General features: G+C 46.8%; 1 protein-coding gene across 12 annotated transcripts in view; it reads left to right on the top strand.

Annotated features, from left to right (window-relative positions):
- The window catches only part of SZT2 (SZT2 subunit of KICSTOR complex), a 103,625-nt gene that overhangs the window by 51,502 nt on the left and 32,048 nt on the right, over window positions 1-20,075 (top strand). For 9 of the 12 annotated variants that reach the window (XM_084852794.1, XM_084852793.1, XM_084852791.1 and 6 more), the window contains exons 22-41: window positions 1,144-1,344; window positions 1,415-1,515; window positions 2,854-2,989; window positions 3,641-3,769; window positions 4,462-4,666; window positions 4,955-5,067; window positions 5,248-5,476; window positions 10,276-10,429; window positions 10,528-10,620; window positions 10,735-10,816; window positions 13,029-13,307; window positions 13,514-13,649; window positions 14,039-14,155; window positions 14,244-14,307; window positions 14,930-15,115; window positions 15,350-15,643; window positions 16,099-16,285; window positions 18,533-18,607; window positions 18,846-18,984; window positions 19,456-19,564. In XM_084852794.1, the coding sequence (XP_084708920.1) occupies window positions 1,144-1,344; window positions 1,415-1,515; window positions 2,854-2,989; window positions 3,641-3,769; window positions 4,462-4,666; window positions 4,955-5,067; window positions 5,248-5,476; window positions 10,276-10,429; window positions 10,528-10,620; window positions 10,735-10,816; window positions 13,029-13,307; window positions 13,514-13,649; window positions 14,039-14,155; window positions 14,244-14,307; window positions 14,930-15,115; window positions 15,350-15,643; window positions 16,099-16,285; window positions 18,533-18,607; window positions 18,846-18,984; window positions 19,456-19,564 (3,029 nt within the window). The remainder of the gene's footprint in view (window positions 1-1,143; window positions 1,345-1,414; window positions 1,516-2,853; window positions 2,990-3,640; window positions 3,770-4,461; window positions 4,667-4,954; window positions 5,068-5,247; window positions 5,477-10,275; window positions 10,430-10,527; window positions 10,621-10,734; window positions 10,817-13,028; window positions 13,308-13,513; window positions 13,650-14,038; window positions 14,156-14,243; window positions 14,308-14,929; window positions 15,116-15,349; window positions 15,644-16,098; window positions 16,286-18,532; window positions 18,608-18,845; window positions 18,985-19,455; window positions 19,565-20,075) is intronic. The other 3 variants (XM_084852792.1, XM_084852787.1, XM_084852785.1) reach the window with 2 other exon arrangements.

Here is a 20,075-nt window from a genome sequence, read left to right as displayed (position 1 = left end):
GAGACCGTCTCAACATGGAAGTTGGTCACCAAGAACCACCGTCCTGGATTCCTCCAACACCGCACTTGAGATCAGCTCTGCCAGCTCAGTCAGGGAGGATGCTGGGCAGCAGGGTGGGCGGCACACCAGCAGCACCCCTAATCTGCCTCTATGGCCCAATATTAGGTGCAGCCCCACAAGGCCCGCTCCAAGGGGGAGTGGTTTCCTGGTGAGGAAGATGGAAGTTCTGTAAACCATGGTGACTCCCCCCGGCCCCGCCACAGCCCTCCAGCCTATGTTGGTGCTGCACCGAGTACCCAAGTGGGCACAGCTGGATCAGGTCAACCCCACCCTGCTCACCCACCCAAGTCTCAGTAATACACGCCAGGTTGGACTTCTCATCCACGATTAGGTCATGGATGAGTGCGGTCTTATTGCGGACCAACCTGGCATTAAATAGCATCACTGCAAGACAGGGAGGGCTCACTGGATGAGCTGCCAGGTATGTGAAAGCTAGAGGAGGGAGGTAGAAGGGGAATAGTGTATAAACATCTGTGACCCATTCTACTCTGATGTCCCAACCCCCTCCTGCCATATCTCCTGCCCCAAATCACTAGGATAGGGGCATCATCTCCATGGATCCCTGTATTTTCTAAGCCACACATCCTTGCAACACCAGAACTTCCCACACACTCTCAACACCCACTCACAACTCAAATGTTCAAATTCAATACAAAACTCACATACTCCATTCATCCAGTCAGTCATCTATAGCCAACCCAGTACAATCACAGATGATAACTTGTGGTATAACCAGCCACTGGTCACATATAGGACATCAGGCTTGTCATAATATTAAAGCGGAGTGCCTCTGAGCACATGCAGAGTATACATCCCCTTCTTCTGAATAACCACAGCTCCCACTCACATGTTGCCATGCCACAGCTCTTGTTGGATGTGAGACGTAAAGGCACATAAGGTAGATGAGATGCTTTTTGAATTACTGAGAATTCCCTATATGGCCTTTTGTTGGGCAGGGAGGCTGGATGCTGTTTTCTGTCTTAGCCCCATGAGGCTGTCAGACCTGTGTGCCTGATGAGTTGATATGTTTTGCTGGAGCACCAGTAAAAGGGTTTACTCATTCCTGTGGTTTTTGTCCTGTAGCAGAGGAGGATGGGATTGCAAAGGATTCTTCCTTCTTGTCCAATGAAATGCTTCTTGGCCTGTTTCATGGCTGTCTCCAGCATGACCTCAGTGACAGGGAGATCACACTGTCGGGCACAGATCATGTAACCTTCATGGAGCAGGTGCTACAGCGAGAAAGAGATGGCCACCCACCCCCATTTATGCTTCCAGTGATCCAAGGTAAGAGAGACAGGTGCAGCTGGCTCTGTTCCTCTGATTGCTTCTGACCACCTTGCTTCTCTTCTTGCAGAGCCCACTAAGGCCTTTATGCCCCCTGAACATCAGGGACCAACCAACACTTACCACTCTGTTGGCAACAAAGACACAGCTACCTCTGCAAAGACACACCAGGTACAATAGCCTTTCGAGCTCGTTACCAAACTGCCATGGGTACCAGAGATCCCCCAACTTGGGAGCTCCCATGTCTGTTTCTGTGTTAAAAGACTGCCTCTTGGCTTCCCTTCCTGCATCAGATCTTTCTTGGGGCTTGACTGGGCTGATCTAGCACATCTTATGGCTCATACAAGGGCTGAGGAATCTGTTCCACTTGCCTGGCTTGTACCAAATACTGCATGCAGAAACCTGGCTGTCCCCCTGGCAGCCCTTGCCCAGGGGAATGCACATTTTTACTGGCTGAAGGGGATCGGTCAGTCTTGGTCAGTGTAGCCATTCTGTTTGTGTAAGACTTTGTATTTGGGTCTAAGGCAGGGATCTCCAAACTTTCTGGGTCCATCGGCACATTTGGCATTTTGAAAAAGTGCCTTGGACACCACCACAAATTGACTACTGTAGGGGATGGGAGGCCAGTCACAAAAATGTTAGGAGTGCAACCTTATCTGTGTGTGTGTGCGCACGCGCATGCGCATGCGCATGCATGATCATGTATCTTGTGTGTATGCTACCAGAGTGGCTTCTCTCTCGCGCGCTCTCTCTCTCTCTCTCACGCACACACACACACATACACACACGCTCCACTTTTATCTCTCTCTGGCTCCTTCCTTCCTTCCTTCCTTCCTTCTTTCTCTCTTTTATTTTCTTCCCCTCTCTCTCCCCCTCCCCCCCGTTCCCTCTTTCTCCCCCCCTGTTCCCTCTTTCTCCCCCCCCCCACCTCTGGGTCTTTCTTTCTCTCTGCTCCCCGCCCCCCCCCCTTTCTGGGGCTCCTCTTCTTCTTTCTTTCTCTCTTCCTTTCTCCCTCTCTCCCCATCTCCAATCCACTGAGTAAAGCCATTTTTCCATTCATTTGCATGGGATGAGAAAAAGCAGTCTCCATTGACTTGTACAGAGACTAGAGTGAAAATCGGCTGGAGGGGAGAAAAGATCACACAACCCGCCAAGAACGTGTTGCTCCAAGAGTCCTTGGTGGAGGTTGCACTCCCCCCCACACACACCCTCTAGCCATTTCTTGGCATTTTTTTCTCCTGTGCAATTGAATGGAGGAATCACTCCATTCACTCAAAGAGGCCAAAAATAACTTAGCAGGCACCTTAGCCTGGCCTTCTGGGTGCAATGGTGCCCATTGGCATCTTGTTGGGGACCCCTGGTCTAAGGGGCTGTGTGAATGAGTGAAGGGAGTAGTCTACCTTTCATACCAAAAATGTGTCAACCTGTTTTGCATGCTTCACTAGGGCAGGGAACGGTGCCACCATGTCTGAAAGTCATGCCATAATCAAATTGTCTTAATACTCTTAGGCTCCAGACAATATAGAGGGGTCAAGAGATGATATCTCACCAGCCTCTGATGCTCTTTCCCCCCAGTGGCGATGCTATGCCAAACTGGTAAATCCACAGCATCTTTTCCTCACCTTCCTACCAGCTACATTCCCAGGTAAGGAATGCTCTATACTTGGAAGGGAATTGGACGACTACTTGAGGAAAATGAGAGCAGCTGAGCCTTAGCTTTTAAATCTTATGAAGATGAGGCAGATATTCTGTAGACTAAGCACAGGACTGTGTGATGAAAACATCAGGCTCAGGCAAGGAAAATTGGATCCTGCTGCCAATATAAACTATGCAAATTAAACATCTTTGCATACAGTTGCTTGATTTGCACAATTTATTCTGAGATCTCATCAGGCACTGACTATGCACTTCTCACTCTGTGCTAAATAGAAACTTGTTTTTCTTAAGGAAGAGAGCAAGATGGTGAATCCTTCATCCACCACCCGATTCAGTTCTTGAGAGGCGTGGTGCAAACGCTGCAGCATACATGTAGTTCTTCCTATGCTGACTGCTGTACATCCCATGAAAAGAGCTGAGTATACTGACAGCAGATTAGCTAATGGTATCCACATCAGATAATGACTGCCTTGTGCTAGAGGTCTTGCAGCTGCCCAGCTGGGTGATTTCCCCACAACTCCAGGAGTTTCATTCTGTGCTGTGCCATGCACTATGAGTGGGGAAGAAAAAGAAGTCAACAGTGATACGCACTGGGCCTGCTGCAGCTATGGCAGTCCTGAACTATGGCGTTCTTTTCCAGACATACAGAGATTGATGACTTATGGGCCAGATAAACCTTCAGAAGATGCAGAGCTAACACCTTCCCAAGGAGCACAAGAGCTGGAGACTGTGGGGTTGCTCCCAACCGTCAGTGTTACACCAGCCAATGGTACTAACTTTGCTTTGGCTTGTTAGCTCTTGCAGCACGGCCACTCTTCTGTGTTCGGGATTCTGGATGTGAGGAGTGGTGGTAGTATTAACACTGTGGTTGTAGGCACTCACCAGCATATAATTTAGGCCAGGAGTAGGCAGAGCTCAGGCTTGCAGGATCTACTTTGTTTCTTTTACTGGAACCCCAAGATCCACGAACTAGTGCTTGGGGCAAAAGCCATGCACGTAGAATTAAAGAATTCTGTGGCCAGGAATTTGTTTTGAGTACCGGAACTGAATGGAGCTCACAGCCCTTCCGCACAAAAATCCACTCCGGGTTACCCCAAGCTCTCTTAATTTGGTGTGGGAGGACAGTCACTTTGTTGCTGCTATTTTTAAACAAGTGGAAGGTAGTGGTCTTCCATGCTACCTGCTGCATTACCCTCTTTTAAACTGGAGATGCCAGGGATTGGACCTAGGGCCTTCTGCATGCGGTGCATGTGCTCTGTCACTGCATAATGGAAGGGGGCAGCAGAGTACTGCCCGCAGCGCTTGGATCAGGGGAGAGAACGCACAGCAGCCACACTGCTCTGAATCGCACATGTTGTGATATGTGCCCTACCAGATGCATAAAGAGGGCACAGTTCCCTTCACATTTGAGTTATGGGCATGAGAAGGTGTCTCCTTTTCCAAGATGTATCTCATTTGCAGAAATGGGCCAGGACTCTGGAGATCCAGATGCTGCCCCGAGAAGAGAAGGGCGCATCTCCTTCAGCCGCCAACCATCTCACCCTGACGTGGGTGAGAGCTGCCGAGCCCGCTGCCCTGTCTTTGTCTACAGCTGCTCCTTGGAGCTGCTGCGGGAGCAGATGATTAGTGCCAGGCCAGATAAGCCGCTGCGGGATATTTTTTTCAGGTGAGGTCAAACTGCTACTCACAGGAAACTCAGCAGCATCTCTGCATGCAGGGGGGCGCGTTTTGGGGGTTGAGGCGATCGCTGTTCATTTCCCATCAGCTGGGCAGGGGCATCATAAGCCCACGTACTCTATCTAGGCTGAGAGCTAGTGTTGCTGCCAGAGCCCAAAAAGGTGAGTGTGAGTTCCGGAGGAGGAACTTAGGTTGGCATGATGAGCGAGGGAGAGGTTGGGCCTTGCCCTAGAAAGATGGTCTGCTTGTTATACTGTTGGGTGCATCTGTCTTCCAGAAGCCAGTCTGTGGAGCGCCCCAGCAGTGCTCCCTGGCTAGATCCCAAGCATAAGGAATTGGTGAGTTACTGCACCTTGCTGCAAGAACACTCCCACCAGTGCTATGTGAAAGGTAAGGGATAAATATCCTGCTGGGTGGGGTTCGCAGTGGGAGAAGAGGGATGTCATGCCTAGCTCTTCTAAACTTGGGGTGGCATCTCTTTAAAACATGTAATTCCTGCTGCTTACCTTGTTGGCCTTCCTCAGTACATCTGTATGGCCACCTACTGGTTAACTCTCTCATTATCTGCAGGGCTATTCCGGAGCCTGCAACAGGGTCACAACATCAGCTGCCCCGACCTGCTCGTAGCCATGGATTACTGTGAGGAGCTTCTACAGGAAATAGACATCACTGGCTTTCTGCTTACCTTGTGCAATCACGTGCGCTCCTTCTGTGAGCGCCACCAGTGCCTGCCCACCAGCTTGGAGGGAGAAATGACCCAAGCCTCCCGAAGGCGGGGTGTGCTAGTCTCTGTTTCCAGGTGAGAGGGCTGTTCCTATATAGAAAGATCAGAAAGAGCTGTAGTCTTAGGGTGTACAGTCCATCTTGCAGGGATTCCCTCTGCTTCCCCTGGGTGTAGTGGCTTGTTGCCTGCCCCAATGGGTGACTTTGCCCTGGATCATCTCCTTCCTACACAGTCCTCAAACATCAGAGGATTTCCAGAGTCCAGCTCTGTCCTCTGAGCAATATCTCCCTCTATATCCCCCGGGAGGTGCCAAATGGGGAATTGGTTCTGTGCCCGCCCAACGTGTTCAAGGCTTTGTTGGAGGAAGGGGAAAGCATATCCATATCAAACATTCAAGAGTGGTAATGACAGCATCAAGAGGGGTTGCAAAAACTTTAGATGGTGGGATCTGAGCTGCAAATGATTTTGACTGTTTAAGTGGGGGGGTTGATTTTTAATCATTACCTTAAGATTTTATTATCTATTACAATAAATAATAGAAATGAAGGAGAAGAATTATAACTAAAATTGGAACAAAAATCTGTTTCCCAAAAAACCAAATATATTGTTCCCTTACATTAGCAGTAGACAGCTTTCAAGTGTCCAAGGGCTAATTCCGCCCCCCCCAACCCACCTGACACACCTGCTGCGTGTCTGAATTTCCTGGTGAAATTCAGAGGGATGGGGGCAAAAATGCTGCATTTTTCTTTTAAAACTTGGCATGCCTGAAATGCACACCTTGTTTTAAAGAAAATCACACTTCCCTGGGGCTTCTGGAAGCAGAATACTACTTTAAAACAAGGTGCACACTCCCCACCCACCTTGTTTTAAAAGACAAATGCAGCATTTTTGCTGGCAGTCTGCCACATTTTGGTGGCATATTCAGCAGCAGAAGCCACAAAAAAGACCAGGAGGCTCATGCAGCCTGCAGGGCATGTGTTCCCCACCCTGCTTTAGAGGATACATAATTGGGAAGAGGAGAGGTTTCTAAATAATTCAGTTGAAGTATGTCCCTGTTACAGTCTTGTGCTTCAGTGGAATTACAGAATAGCCCATCTTCTGTTTTCAGTTGGATAAGTAGGAAGACAAAGAACAGGCTAGAAGAAGACAAACAAGAAATACGAGGTGGGAAGAAGGGGATGGGGCTTAGTTTTTGTATGTCAGCTGGGCAAGAAGTCGGATTACCAGATTACAGTTTTGAAAATGAAAACTCAACCAAGATAAATCTAAACACAGAAGAAGCTTTAGCTTAGTGACAAAGGGCATCCTTTCACATATTGAGCTAAGGGAATGAGACCTTAGTTTCTACACCTAAAGGCCCTTGGATAGCATTGCTGGGAACCACTGGGGAACCATTTTCAAGAATCACCTGCTAGGTAGACTTGTGGTACTGAGTTTAATGGAGTGTTAATATGACTCAGTACTGGGTGATTTCTGATCCTGCACATTTTGTCATTGCCCTGATCAAGAAAAGAATTTGCATCTCTTGTTCTAGCATCTAGCAAGATGTATATGTGAAATTATCTACCTTCTCCCTTTATTTTAATTGAAAAGAATGCTTCTAGTTTTTTGCCTCTGGAAAATAACCCTGCAAAAAAGGAATGTAAACAGAACAGGATGAAATCTCACAAGGCACAGTGGGGTTCAGTATGATTTCCAGCAGTCAGTGGGCAACATTTAAAAGGTCTGCTTCGCTTGCAGGAATATAATAAATTATACAAAATAGGCAAATATATGCATAGCTTTTGCTGTGTTGCTGACATTTGAATGTTCTTAATACATAATTTTGATTCTTTTATGCAGATTATAGATATTCTTCTTTTATATTTTTGAAGTATCAAGGGCAACGTTTACTCAGAGCCAGAATGTTCTGCAGCAAAACTGATTCTTTGAACAGAAATCCCAAACTTTTCTGTTAGGAACCAACTGTTTCATGGCTGTGTTCACACATAATGCTAAACCATGATTTAGTGCTTTGTGCACAAGCAAAAAGGTGCCATGCAAAGCCTTTGGCTTGTGTGCTTCCCCCCGCCCCACCTCCCCTGCTCCAGCGTGAACAGGAGGAGGAATAAACCAGAATTCAGTTTCACTTTAGCAGATTCCTGGCTTGTGTGCAAACTGCAAGCCATAGTTTAAAATAAACTTCTGCCAGTTGCGAAACAAACTAACAACAAATCCTGGGTTGTTTTGATGGCTTGTTTAATAAACTAGCCTTCATTTTAAACCACAATTCCTGGTTTACTTATAATGACAAACCAGGAATCTGCTAAAATGAAACTAAATTCTAGCTTATTCTTCCTCCCAGTCACATGAGCCTAGGCGCTTTGCACGGCCTCCTTTCTGCTTGTACACGTAGTGCTGTAGTACGATTTACTACTGCACGCAAGTGCTGCCTTTGAATGACTTCTAAAAGACGAATGTGGTGAATTTTGCTGAGAACTGAGGCTTTAAAAAAGGAATTAGGGCTGTAAAAGGAAAAGATTATATGTATGACATGCTATGAATGACTAGATTTATTGGTTAGGACAAAGGTCTGGTGCTATGAGAACAAATAGAAGAAACACATGAAAGTCCTCCCTCTGGTTTCTGATAATTGATCAGAAACTGCTGAACACCTTTCAACTTTTTTTTCACCTAAAAAGAACAAGAAGAAAATAAATTTTGTACGAGAGCCGGATTCTGAAACCTACAGTATCCAATGACCCCAGATAGATTTCTAGGTTCCTTTTGCACATGTGGAAGATACTTGAAACAAACCTATAAAATGAAAAAAGTGCCTAAACTGCTGTGCAGAGAAGAAGGCCCAAAGGTTAATTTTGGTTGCAAACTGAAAATGGGTCACCCTGTGTGCTACTGTTGCAAGGATTGCCAGATTCCACTTTCAGATTGCATCAGACTAGGCTAGTAATTTGCCATGTGCCGGCCTGCCTGAGGCAAATAGCAGTTGCTTGGGGGTAAGTATTGGGCACCTGCTATGACACATGGCCTGTGTTCTGCCTTCCTGGGATTTAAACTTTATTAGCTGACAGTGTGTGCAACCACAATAGTGATGCCATTTCTGGCCCAGAGCTCCATGGTCCCTACTGCTTGTGGCTGCTTGGCTGCCAGCCATAGGGAACCTGGAGCTAGAAGTGACATGGTAATATTTTGGGGCTATCCTGGTTCTTGAGAAGCCACTGGCCTTTGTGGGTTTTTTTTTTAAGTATTTTCATGGCTATAGTTTGCAGTGCTATATCCAAGGCACAGCAAGTAAGCCTTGCCCTGTTCTTGAAGTCTCCAGTTCGAAGATCTTTTGCAAATAGGCCCTGGCACCAGTGACAGCACTAGAAATGGGAAGTGGGTGTTCAAGAAGGACCTAAGAGGGAAGAGTGGCAAAACTGAACACACTGAACCTAGAAATAGAGAAAGTGAAGAAAGGACATTAAAATGTTCAAGTTTCTTGAAAGCTGCTCTGAGGAGGCTGCCAACTGGCTGTTTCCATGCCTACTGGAAGAAGGAGAAGAGAGAGTAAAGCAGAGAGAGAAAATCAAAGGAGTGGTGTGCGTGTTTCTTTTGTTTTGTTATGTTTTCACCCATATGAATAACTAGACTGTTAACTTGAACCAGTTAACAAGGCAAGCTTGATGTTTTCAGGTTTCTGGGTTTTTTTACTCTCAGCTTTTATATTTAGAACACTGGGAAAATCAACATAATACACTATACCTATTGATAACAGTTGCAGTGAATAAATTAAATTAATATATATTCACAATATTAGGTGGTTTAAAAATCTCATTGCGATTATGTATCAGACATAACGAATCACCTTCTTTCATTATTCACATCCTCCTCCTCAGCACTTATTCCTTCTTCTTTCTCCACTTGCCTGAATCAATAAATGCATCTTGATCTGTATTTAAGGGGTTTATCCATTGATCCTCTTCCTAATCTCTTTGTAGCAAAGAAGTTCTTTAAAAAAAACAACAATTGACTAAACTTCCATCAAATTAGTTTTAGAAAGGTTTGTTATAACAGTAGATTAGGCAATTTTAAGATTCTTTCCAGCTCAAAATAATAATAATAATAATAATAATAATAATAATAATAATAATAACAACAACAACAACATTTATATCCCATCGTTTTTTCCTCTTGCAAGGAGCCTGAGGCAGCTTACATGGTCCTCCTCTCCATTTTATCCTCACAACGACCCTGTGAGGTAGGTTAGGCTGAGAGTCAGTGACTAGCCGAAAGTCACCCAGTGAGTTTCATGGCCAAGTACAAACTAGAACTTTAATCTCCCAAGTCCCAGTCCAACACTCTAACCAGTACACCATAGTGGCTCTCATAATAATAAGACTCTGAAGTGTTTCTTGAAGCAGACATTTGGAAGGGGAGTATATAAATAAAACCTTTACGGGAGGATTATAGTGCCCCATGCTGGTGAACCAAGAATTTAGCCTCTGGCCTAGTTTTCACCCACACTTAGACTGAGCAGAGCTGATTCAAACACAACATTTTATGTTCCTGTGTTCATAGTCAGAACTCTGTAACTTTTGAGGGTTCGCTCTGTGATCGGGAGGCTTGTGGTCATAGATTTCTCTTGGGTTCTGTTCATGGACCCTGCTCACGCGTTCCAACAAAATATTTGCGCAAGAAGCAGTCCTGCGAGCATCTCTATCTGTGCTTAACTATCTTTTATTTCTAATCTACTGAGGTGCTTGGAATATATGGTGTCTAAGGAGAGCATGTGGGTTGCTTATAATTAAGCAGGAAGAGTTGGTGCTGTAGGAATGGGGGCTTGAGCATGGGGATGCCTGTGCCTGACTTGACTTTCTTGAACCCACACTGTGTAGCGCTGAGATGGAGGATTTTAGTGAACCAGATTCCCATGTCTCTGCCTGTCCTTCCCAAGAGCCTAGCCAGAGCTGCTGTCCAGAGTTCCCCCTCTCACTGCTAGACAGCAGCCAACCCTGCCAAGTGTACCCTGACTTGCACAGGATCATCCAGGTAAGGGGAAGACTGCTTCATTTAGGTGGGATAAGAGGTTATCGCTTTTATGGCCAAAATATGCTGTCTTCACCACCATATCCTTTTCCCCCGTTCAGGAGAAGTTCTTGGAGATTGGTAGCCTGCATTTTAAGCCAGTGCCATCCAATCCTCATTACTACTTCTATTGCCCTCCTTCTGCCAAAAAAGAGGTAGGAGAACATGCTTGTATCTTTGCCTCTTGAGGGAGCTGGAGGCCATTAAGAGCTAGACACAGACATAATACCTAGAGTGTGTTACACAAGTGGCTTGTTGTCCCTGGTCAGGAGGAGACCTCACGGGCCCACGGAGATAGGAAATTCAGTGAAGACGTAGAGAGCTCGGAAACTGATCTGGCAGCTGATGAAGGTAAAGGACCTTTTCTTCACCCTACTGTGCTGTGGGCTCCCTATAACAATTGGAGACGTCACATTGTGTGTAATTTAGTGATATGGGATTCCTTTTTTCCGCCTTGACTAGACTGGAGAAAGATATGTGTGCAAGTATACGTGCTTCGGGAGTGTGTTGGTGTCATTCGGTACTATTGCTGCTAGATCACCTTTTTTCCCTTGAGGTGAACAGCCTAGATGTAGGGGGGAAGAAGTGTGAATGATCATGGCCAAGTACTTTGGAGGATCTGAGGCAGTGGAATTGCTTGCGCTGGACGTCCTGGTACATGCCTCAAAACTTTCTCTGTCCTCCCAGCTATGGAACACAGGAAGCTGCCTTATACCAAGTCAGACCCTTGGTCCATCTAGCCCAGTATTGTAAACACTGACTGGCAGCAGCTGTCCAGGGTTTCAGGCAGAATTCTTTCCTAGCCCTACTTGAAGATGCCAGGGATCAAACCTGGTACCTCCTGCATGCAAAGCATTTTCTTTACCACTGAGCTATGGCCGCTGCAGTAGGGATATTTTTCTCCCTTTTGCACAGAGATACATTCAGCCAAGGTAGTTGTATTGTTCAGTTCCAACTTTCCTAGAATTGTTTGTTTCTAGTGAAAAGGATCCAAGATCGCTCAACTGCTCAACTATTCACAAGTTGTCACTGGAAAGCCTGTGGTTTAGAGTAGTATGATTTAGATGAGTGAGGGAACCTGAGGCCCTCCAGTTGTTGGGCTGCAGTTCCTGCCGTCCCTGTCTATTGGCCATGCTGCCTGGGTCTGTAGGGAGTTGCAGTCCAAAAACATCTGGTTTTCCAGCCCAGGTTTTCCACCACTGATTTAGTTGGAAGGTATGAATGAACTTTGGAATTCAGATCAACAGTGTTCCCATTGCCTTGAAACAATCAGTTGTGTGGCCCTAGATGAGCAAGGTCCTTTTTAGCAGCAGACTATCTAATGCTTGACACTAGAACTGAGCTAATAGCTGCCAAAGGACACCTAGAACATGCACCAGGTCCCCTTTCAGCAGGATGATCTGGAACAAAGTTTCAGTAATGTTTATGGCACATTGCACTGATAGATGCACTAGCTAGAACTACAGAAAAGTACATTGGCCAACTTGCCTTCTTCAAGAGTAAATGCACATAGGGGTTTTTTTTAAGGATGTGGTAATGGATTTGGAATCAAGTCAAATCCACTTTCATTTCTCACTGATGATTCCATCCTACAATCAATGCATATTCAAGAAATTATACAATCTTTTGTCGCAGTATTTTCTATTAACGATTACTATAACTCATGGCCAGTTAGTTTGACATTCGTGATGTAGAAGTGTCTAAACAGCCATCAGGTGCAGTTGAACATATATCTGTATAGCTCTATGTAATATAAACTAATGAAACCACTTAATATGTTCCTGACAAAGTGTTCCTACAAGATGTCTCTTTACTTTTGGAAACTGACACAAGTTAAAACAGTGTGTAGGTTAACTGGCTTCAGGCATTACAGATACTCTGCTGGCCTGTAGTGCCAACTGCTTGTGCATCTGCGTAGTGCTTCCTGTAGTATCCTGGTGGTGCTTCCTGTAGTATCCAAAGCCCATCTGCCTAGCTGTTTACAGAATGTTCTTGTAGTTTAATTCCGTCAGGCTAAACCTTTTAGAGAGGCCTGCTGCACTTCACCAAAGCCGCATCATTCTTTGAACATAAGAAGTGCCATGCTGGATCAGACCAGGTATCCATCTAGTCCAGCATTCTGTTCACCCATGGGGCTGCCCACGGGAAGCCCACAAGCAGGACATGAGTGCATCAGCACCCTCCTGCCCATGTTCCTCAGCAACTGGTGTACATGGGCATCCTGCCTCTGATACTGGAGGTAGCACATAGCCATCAGGACCAGTAGCCATTGTTAGCCTTCTTCTTTGGAAATTTGTCTAACCCCCTTTTGAAGCCATCCAAATTGGTGGCCATCACTATGTCTTGTGGTAGCGAACTCCACAGTTTAACTCTCGGTCCTGAATCTCTCACCAATCAGCTTCATGGGATGGCCCCAGGCTCTAGCATTATGAGAGAGGGAGAAAGACATCCCCCTGTCCGCTTTCTCCACACCATGCATAATTTTGTGCACCTCTATCATGCCTTTGAAGGCAGCTTTTTTCCCTGCACTTTGACCCAGACCAGTGAATTCTTCTTACAACAGGGAACGTGTCAGCCTGCGGCATCTGCACCGAGAGCGACCCAGAGCTGGAGGTGGAATATCGGGAGCAGCTGGACCATGAGTTTCTAGAGACAGACTCCCTGTCAGACTCCAACACTGTGAACCAGGACGAGGACTCCTTCAGCGTGCTTGGAGACTCTCTGGCAGAGCAAGAGCTGCTGGAGCAGGACATGCCACCCCTCTTTGTGCACTTGACCTGCTCTGTGAAGTTGCGCAGCCAGCACAGTTCCATGCCTGTTCGGTCGCTGCCCACCTGCCTGGGTGAATGGGAATAAATGAGCCTGGCGATCGGTGTGGGGGTGACATGGCTGCAGGGGAGATCGGCTGCTGGGAATGGCAGGATTGAACCTTCCAGGGGGAGGGCTGTTGGGGGAGGCCCTAGGGTTGAGGCCCAGCCTCCTCCTTGGGCATCTGGCAAAGTGGCATAAGCATTTGTTCGCCTGCATAATGCCTGTTCCTCTTTTTAGGAGAGGTGCTGGGCTGCCTTGAGAGCTGTAAGGCACTGCACGCCATTGACCTGTCTGACCTCTGCGTGACCCTTGACATTTTTGTCCTCACCCTTCCCCTGGAGATCGAGATGGTGAACGATTTGCATCACAATCGGTGGGGCCCCAGGGTTTAGTTATTTGAAGTATTTTTATGCCATTCCTCAGCCAAAAAGGCTTCTAGAGCGGCTTACATATAAGCAGTTAAACAAGACTTCCTCCCTGCCCACAGGCTTACAATCTAAAAAGACAGGACACACAAGAAAAGAGGAATGGGGAGGGAAGAGGGGGGAAATTAATTCTTTTAGCAGGGTTGGTGGAATGGCTCTACTCTCCCTCTCATCTCTCTCTCTGTACAGCCTGCTGGAATGGCTGCTGCTGGTGGCAGCTGGGTTGGCAGTGGATTGTTGGCAGGGGAGCCTCGAAGCCACCTGAGGCTACAATATGCAAAGGGAGTTGGCTAGACCCAAGTGGGAGCCCAGTCACTCTTCTCTCTCCTTCCTGCAGGTACACCTCTGAGAGTAGTGTCTCCTTCACCCGTTCCCCAGGGCGGCCCTCCTCCTTCCGCTCAGATGAGGAGCTTATGCACACCTTGGATAGGCTGCCATCAACTGTTGATGATGGGTATTGATCCTCTTAATCACCTTTGCACCGGGCAGTTCAAATAGGGGGCCAGTGGGCCTGACCATTGCATTCTTGCCTTCCTTTCAAGGCACCCAGCACTTTCCAATCTTCCTGGAGTGCACAGACAAGCTGTTGAAGCCACGATGATGGAGGTGAGTTCATCTTTCCTTGGAATGAGGCTGCTCTAAGGCTACCAGAACATCCCTCCTGTCTGCACCCCTTCTTGTGCCCCATGTCCCAATCCTGGAGTGTGGCATTGCCAAGGGCCAGGCTCGGGAGCCATGGTAGGAACATAAGAACATAGGAAGAGCCCCGCTGGATCAGACCAAGGGTCCATCTAGTCCAGCATTCTGTTCACACAGTGGAAAATACACAAGCAGGACATGAGTACAACAGCACCCTCTCACCCATGTTCCCCAGCAACTGGTGTACATAAGCATACTGCCTCTGGTACTGGAGGTAGCATAGAGCCATCAGGACCAGTAGCCAACAATAGCTGTTGGCTATTATATAGCTTATATATAGCTTATATATATATAGCTATATATATAGCTTATATATATTATATATTATTATATAGCTCCTCCATGAATTTGTCGACTCCTCTTTTAAACCCATCCACATTGCTGGCCATCACTACACCTTGTAGTAGCTAACTGCATAGTTTAACTATGTGCTGTGTGAGGGATGCCACTGCTAGCAGCAGGCCCACAACGTGATCTGTATTATGCTTGGGTCTGCACTGGGTTTTTGATCGAGACTTTCCCATCTCAGATCCGCTGGCTCTTGGATGACGAGATTGTGTCAGCATTACGCCACTCACGTCAGGTCACCGTTGACACCTTGAGCCGGGTGGCTACCCATGTTTACAGCTCTCAAGGCCGTCTAAGCTGCCATTGCGAGGCTGTCCCGTTGCAGTTCGTGTTTGGGCCTGAGACCTCTCTGGAAAGGTTTCGTGAGGTAAGTGAGGCTCTGTCCTTACCATTCCTTTTGCTGATTCCCCATATGACTTCTACTGCCCAGAGCCCATTAAGCCTCAGACCCTGAACAACACCCCGTGCAACTCGCCCTCGCCCCCTAAGACCTATAGGACCTCCATTCTCAGCCACTCTTCTTGTTTCACGCCTACAAAATCTGCCGCTCTATAGCTGCATGGTCAACCACACCACTGAGACTCCACTGTTTTCATTGCAGGAGTTCCAGAGAATGATCCTCCCTGGCTATGTGCTCAATGCTGAGGAGAATGATTTCTACTATGTTTCTGTCAGCCGTCTGCATGGCCCGCTAGGTGGGCCCAGCCCTTCAGTCACTCTTGAGAGCACCATGACAGGAGGCAGGTGTGAAAGCAGCAGCAAAACGGAAGGCTCTCTGCCCTGTTCCACTCCCCCTGAGGAGGCTCATGGTCTCTGGGCATGGCCAGCAAGCGAGAACAAGGCTGGGCTGGAGTCAGGAGAATTTCTGGGCATAAGCAGCCATGTGCATGGTGAGGTAGGTGGCCGGAGGCATCTGAGACACATCGTGGTCATCGGTTCTGGGGCTGTCAGGATGATGGTTGGGAAGGGGACATCTGTGGGAATATTGGGAATAGTTGGATAAATTTGCAGATAGCAAGGTAAAAAAGGAACATACATCATCTTCTCAGCTGCTGGAAAAATAAACCGTACCTCATTGCAGACGGAGGAGAAAAAGGAGAGGAGGTGAGATAAGAAGGGAATTGATCAAGATAGAGGAGCAGAAAACGGGCAATTAAAGACAGGTCAAGCAAGTTAACCCCTTATTTACCAGAGAGAGGATTAGTCAGAAAGGACAGAAAGATGATAATAACTCTCACCTCCCACTGGTCCAAACAATTAACTAACAAGCATTGTTGCCCATTTCTAACAACATCCTAAATTGCCTTCTGTTTTGCAAGTGAGCTCTGCCATCTCTTTGCTTTGATGCAGATGCTGGACGAGGTTCCACAGCCGGATCAGGCCATTACTTTGGAGCGTGGCTCCCTGGATGAGGAAGCTACTGTAACCCAGCCACAACCTCTGCCTTGCTCCTCAGAGAAGTGGAACACTGAGAAATGTCCCTCGGCAACACCATCTGTAGCCAGCCTGGCAGACTCTGTGACCCCAGGCAGGGAAGGTAAAGAGCCACCTCCAGCTGAACATTTGGCGTAGGGGCCAGGTGATGAGAGATAGTGTATAATTATACATATTAAGCTTGCCGGACAGGTCGGGGTGAATCTGGGAGGGCGCAAGCAGGGGTGAGCGAGGGCAGGGCTCAGCGGGCATGGTCCAGGGGTTGCAGGTGGGCAGGGCCCAACAGACTCTCAGACCCAGTCGGGCGTCCGCAACATCCCTACTTGCAGGCTTAGCAATTTTGAGGCATGGCTGGTTGAAGTATATGAGAAAGAAGAATAGGGAGGAGTGTCCTCTTGCGTCCGGGTCCATGTAGTGCTCCATTATGTTTCATGTGCAGACATGCCTGTTTCTTTCCCTGGCCCCTCTTCCTCCCGCCCCCTGACAGTTTGTGTCCTTTACAAAGTATTCTTTGCATACTTCTCTAGGTTACCACCAAATCATTCGTGCCTTCTTGCTTTTTCCCCACATTGTTCCTATTTCAACAATGATAATAAACACCCTGCAGTTTTCTACTTCTGGCCAAAACGGACCACTTCATGAGAAGCACATTCTGTGGTGTTACAAACAATAATGTAAAACCAGTCTCAAATGGGACAAATCAAGGATTGGTGCCTGAGAATACCTATAGTTAAAAAGTTCAATTATGTTCTATTCAAACATTATAAAACCAATTGTGATAACATAGCAGAACCAATATAGTAGTTTTCAAAGCATATATACATTACTATATTACCAAAAGGCTTTTAAGAACCTTGAGACATACAGCACACAGCTTTTTCAAGGAGCAAATGTTTCCAGCTCACCATGGGAGGCTGCAGGTGATTGACAGCCTATCTATAATGATAAACCGAGATGGATTCTCATCCTTTGCCAGCACTGGAAAGCTGCAGAATGGCAGGGTATATTTGCTGAAACATATGCCAACATATGAAGTGCAATATGAGTTGCTCTTGTTTTTTGTATGGAATCTGGCTGTTCTGAAATCAATTAAGTGATTGGCTTCCAAGTCCATATACTGAACTTCTGTGGCCTTTTGGGGCTTCATTTCTGCTTTACACTCAACTACCTTCAGTAGAACCTTTCCCAATTGTGAATCAGTATTTGGGGGGTGGGGGGTTGTAAGGCTGCTTAAGTAAATTTTGAGGAGTTGTGTGTGTGTGATATTCCTGAATTAATTTGTGATCTTTAGTGCTCCATTTTTGGCTTTTTTCCGGCTGAACATCAGGAAAAACTTCCTGACTGTTAGAGCAATACGACAATGGAACCAATTACCTAGGGAGGTGGTGGGCTCTCCCACACTGGAGGCGTTCAAAACGAGACTGGACAGCCATTTGTCAGGGATGCTCTGACTTGGATTCCTGCATTGAGCAGGGGGTTGGACTCAATGGCTTTGTAGGCCCCTTCCAACCCTACTATTCTATGATTCTATAAAGTGGCCTTTGTTTTTTCTTAATGAACTTCCTTGTTTATTAACTGGGGCGGGGGAGGGGTTGCCACTCTGTGAGGGCTTGCTCCAATGTCCTGTTTTGTTCAGATCAGTTGGCCTCTCTGGAATGGAAGGATTACACTGAAAGTGACAAGCCATTTCTGTCTGTACTGCTTCTTAATTCACAAATGCCTTCCTGAGCTTAAGGACTATTTGGTTTCACCTATGTCATTGTTCTTGAGAGGACATTTGGTGCCTTTCACGATGCACACCATGTGCTCTTGCTGTATTTGTATGTCTTGTAATGCTCCCTAGTATTTAAATTGATTTTGGGGATTGTTTGAACAAAAATATGTCATGTTACACTTGTGAGAACTGTGGCTTAAAGCTGGCATAGTTACCCCAGGCCTGGCTTGTAACAGCAATGGTTCTCCCTCACTCTTCCTCTCCTAGGGGGGATCTGTTAAGTGCTTTCCCTTGTAGCACTGCTCCAATATTGATTTTTCTGGGATCAAAATCACTTTAGTGCTGTTGGGCTCATGAGATTGTAAAGCTCTAAAAGGCTGCCACATGTTTTACTTTCGGATTTCTTTATGAAGTCAGTCCTGCTTAGTTTCTTACATCAGACAAACCATGCAGCAGCCAGGATTTTAAAAAAACACCATACCACTTTGTGTCATGCTGACACCCTTTTCTTTCTAGGCTTGTTTCTTAATGCCCGGGCTGCAACTTTTCACTTGAGGGGCTTGAGAAGGAATTGGGGGTCCTAGAGTCCTCGGAGAAGTCTCTCAAGAGCCTCTGACCTTTTCTTTTTCCCTCCAGGTTGTGGAAAGCCACGTCCCAGTCGCGTACAGAGCTTGGTGTCGAGCCAAGGCAGTATGGATTCTGATCTCCTAGGTGAGTGGATGAGTTGGGCCGTCCTTGTATGAAAGGGAAGAGAAAAGTCAGTTCTCGGGAGGGGGTGTTGTTGTGGTATAGGATTCTTCTGACGAAGCCCGGAGGCCTGGCCCTTCATGGACATGGGACCGCAAGAGAACAGCCAGACTCTCCAAGAGCCTCTTTATTGCTCTTCACCTCCTGTCAGAGATGCATCGGCTGAGCCACTTACACAGGGCAGGGGCATTTCTCTTCCCAGGGTATGATGGCGGCAGCAGTGATTCTGAATGTGAGGAGGCGGTGATGAGTGACCTGGAAATCAAGTGCCCCCTCATGCCTGACTTCTGGCTGATCATAAAGATCCACCAGGACCGGGTGGAAGTCTATTCCCACACACGGTAACATCCCCTTTCCTGTGTCCCCTGGCAGGGGTTTTGACTCACAAAATGGTGACTGCAGCTTTTGCCCAGAGCTCTGCACCTTCTCCCCCATTTCCTTGTCCTTAGCCTAGAGTTGCAACTGGCTTCTGAGCTCTCCTGACTTCACTTGTACTCTCTCCTGCTCTTTCTAGCATGGGGCTAGCTGGGTTGTGACTGTGCCAGTTTTGTGTGCAAGCTGAAAAAGAGCAAAGAAGTTATACCCTTGAACCAAGTTCAGGGCCTGCCAGGCACAAATCCCACCCCCTGCCCAATGCCAATACATTTCTAGCACCTGTCAGTGCTCTGGTTCCCACCCACCCCATCCCTGTTTGGTCATTGTTCCATTAGTCCTGCAGCAGGGAAAGGCATTCCTGATATAACCTGTTATTCTCAGAAATGGGAGCTCCCCCAAAAGCCCTTCTGAGACCTCTTCCTTTCCTCTCTACGCAGCAGCAGCTTGAGTGCAGCGAAAGCGACACAGAACGAGGAAGGGGAATGTGTGCATCTTCACCGTAATGTGGTGAAGAAAGTTGGTGAGATCTGCCGCATTGTTAACCAGGTAATCAGGGCATGTTGAAGTTATCAACACTGTCCCTTAGCTGGCAGGAATATCTCCCTAATAGTTCCCAGCAGGAGCTCTGCAAGCTCATAAGTGTAATTTTGTGCTATGCAAATAATGACTACATTCAAAAACAGATAGCCTTTGTCACTAGAAACACTAGAATTATCTCCCAGACCTTTTCTAATCTTAGAGTCTTTAAGTGGATATGTGATATCTAAAAATGTGTAGATATGTCTTTTAACTTGAATCATGAAGATTGGGAAGTCAACATTTTAAAGAAGAAAGTTGGGATTCCCAGGTGCTGGATAACTGCACCAGATTCTGCAAATCCTTGCTAGACGTATGATTACAAACCTGCAGGAAATATGCTGTCCTTGACTATAAGGCAGATACAGACTCCTAGCTCTGCAGTCCATTTGTGGCAACTATCAACAAAAGAGAGAAAACTATGTCTATGACTAGCTGATGTAGGTCAGCGTTAACCACTTCTCTGTGTCCTTCCTCTGTC

Source organism: Heloderma suspectum, chromosome 4 (assembly GCF_057233095.1).
Source record: "Heloderma suspectum isolate Gila_16-S chromosome 4, 16-S_ref, whole genome shotgun sequence".
NCBI classification, from domain to species: Eukaryota; Metazoa; Chordata; class Lepidosauria; order Squamata; family Helodermatidae; genus Heloderma; species Heloderma suspectum.
This window is presented reverse-complemented; position numbering and strand designations above follow the sequence as displayed.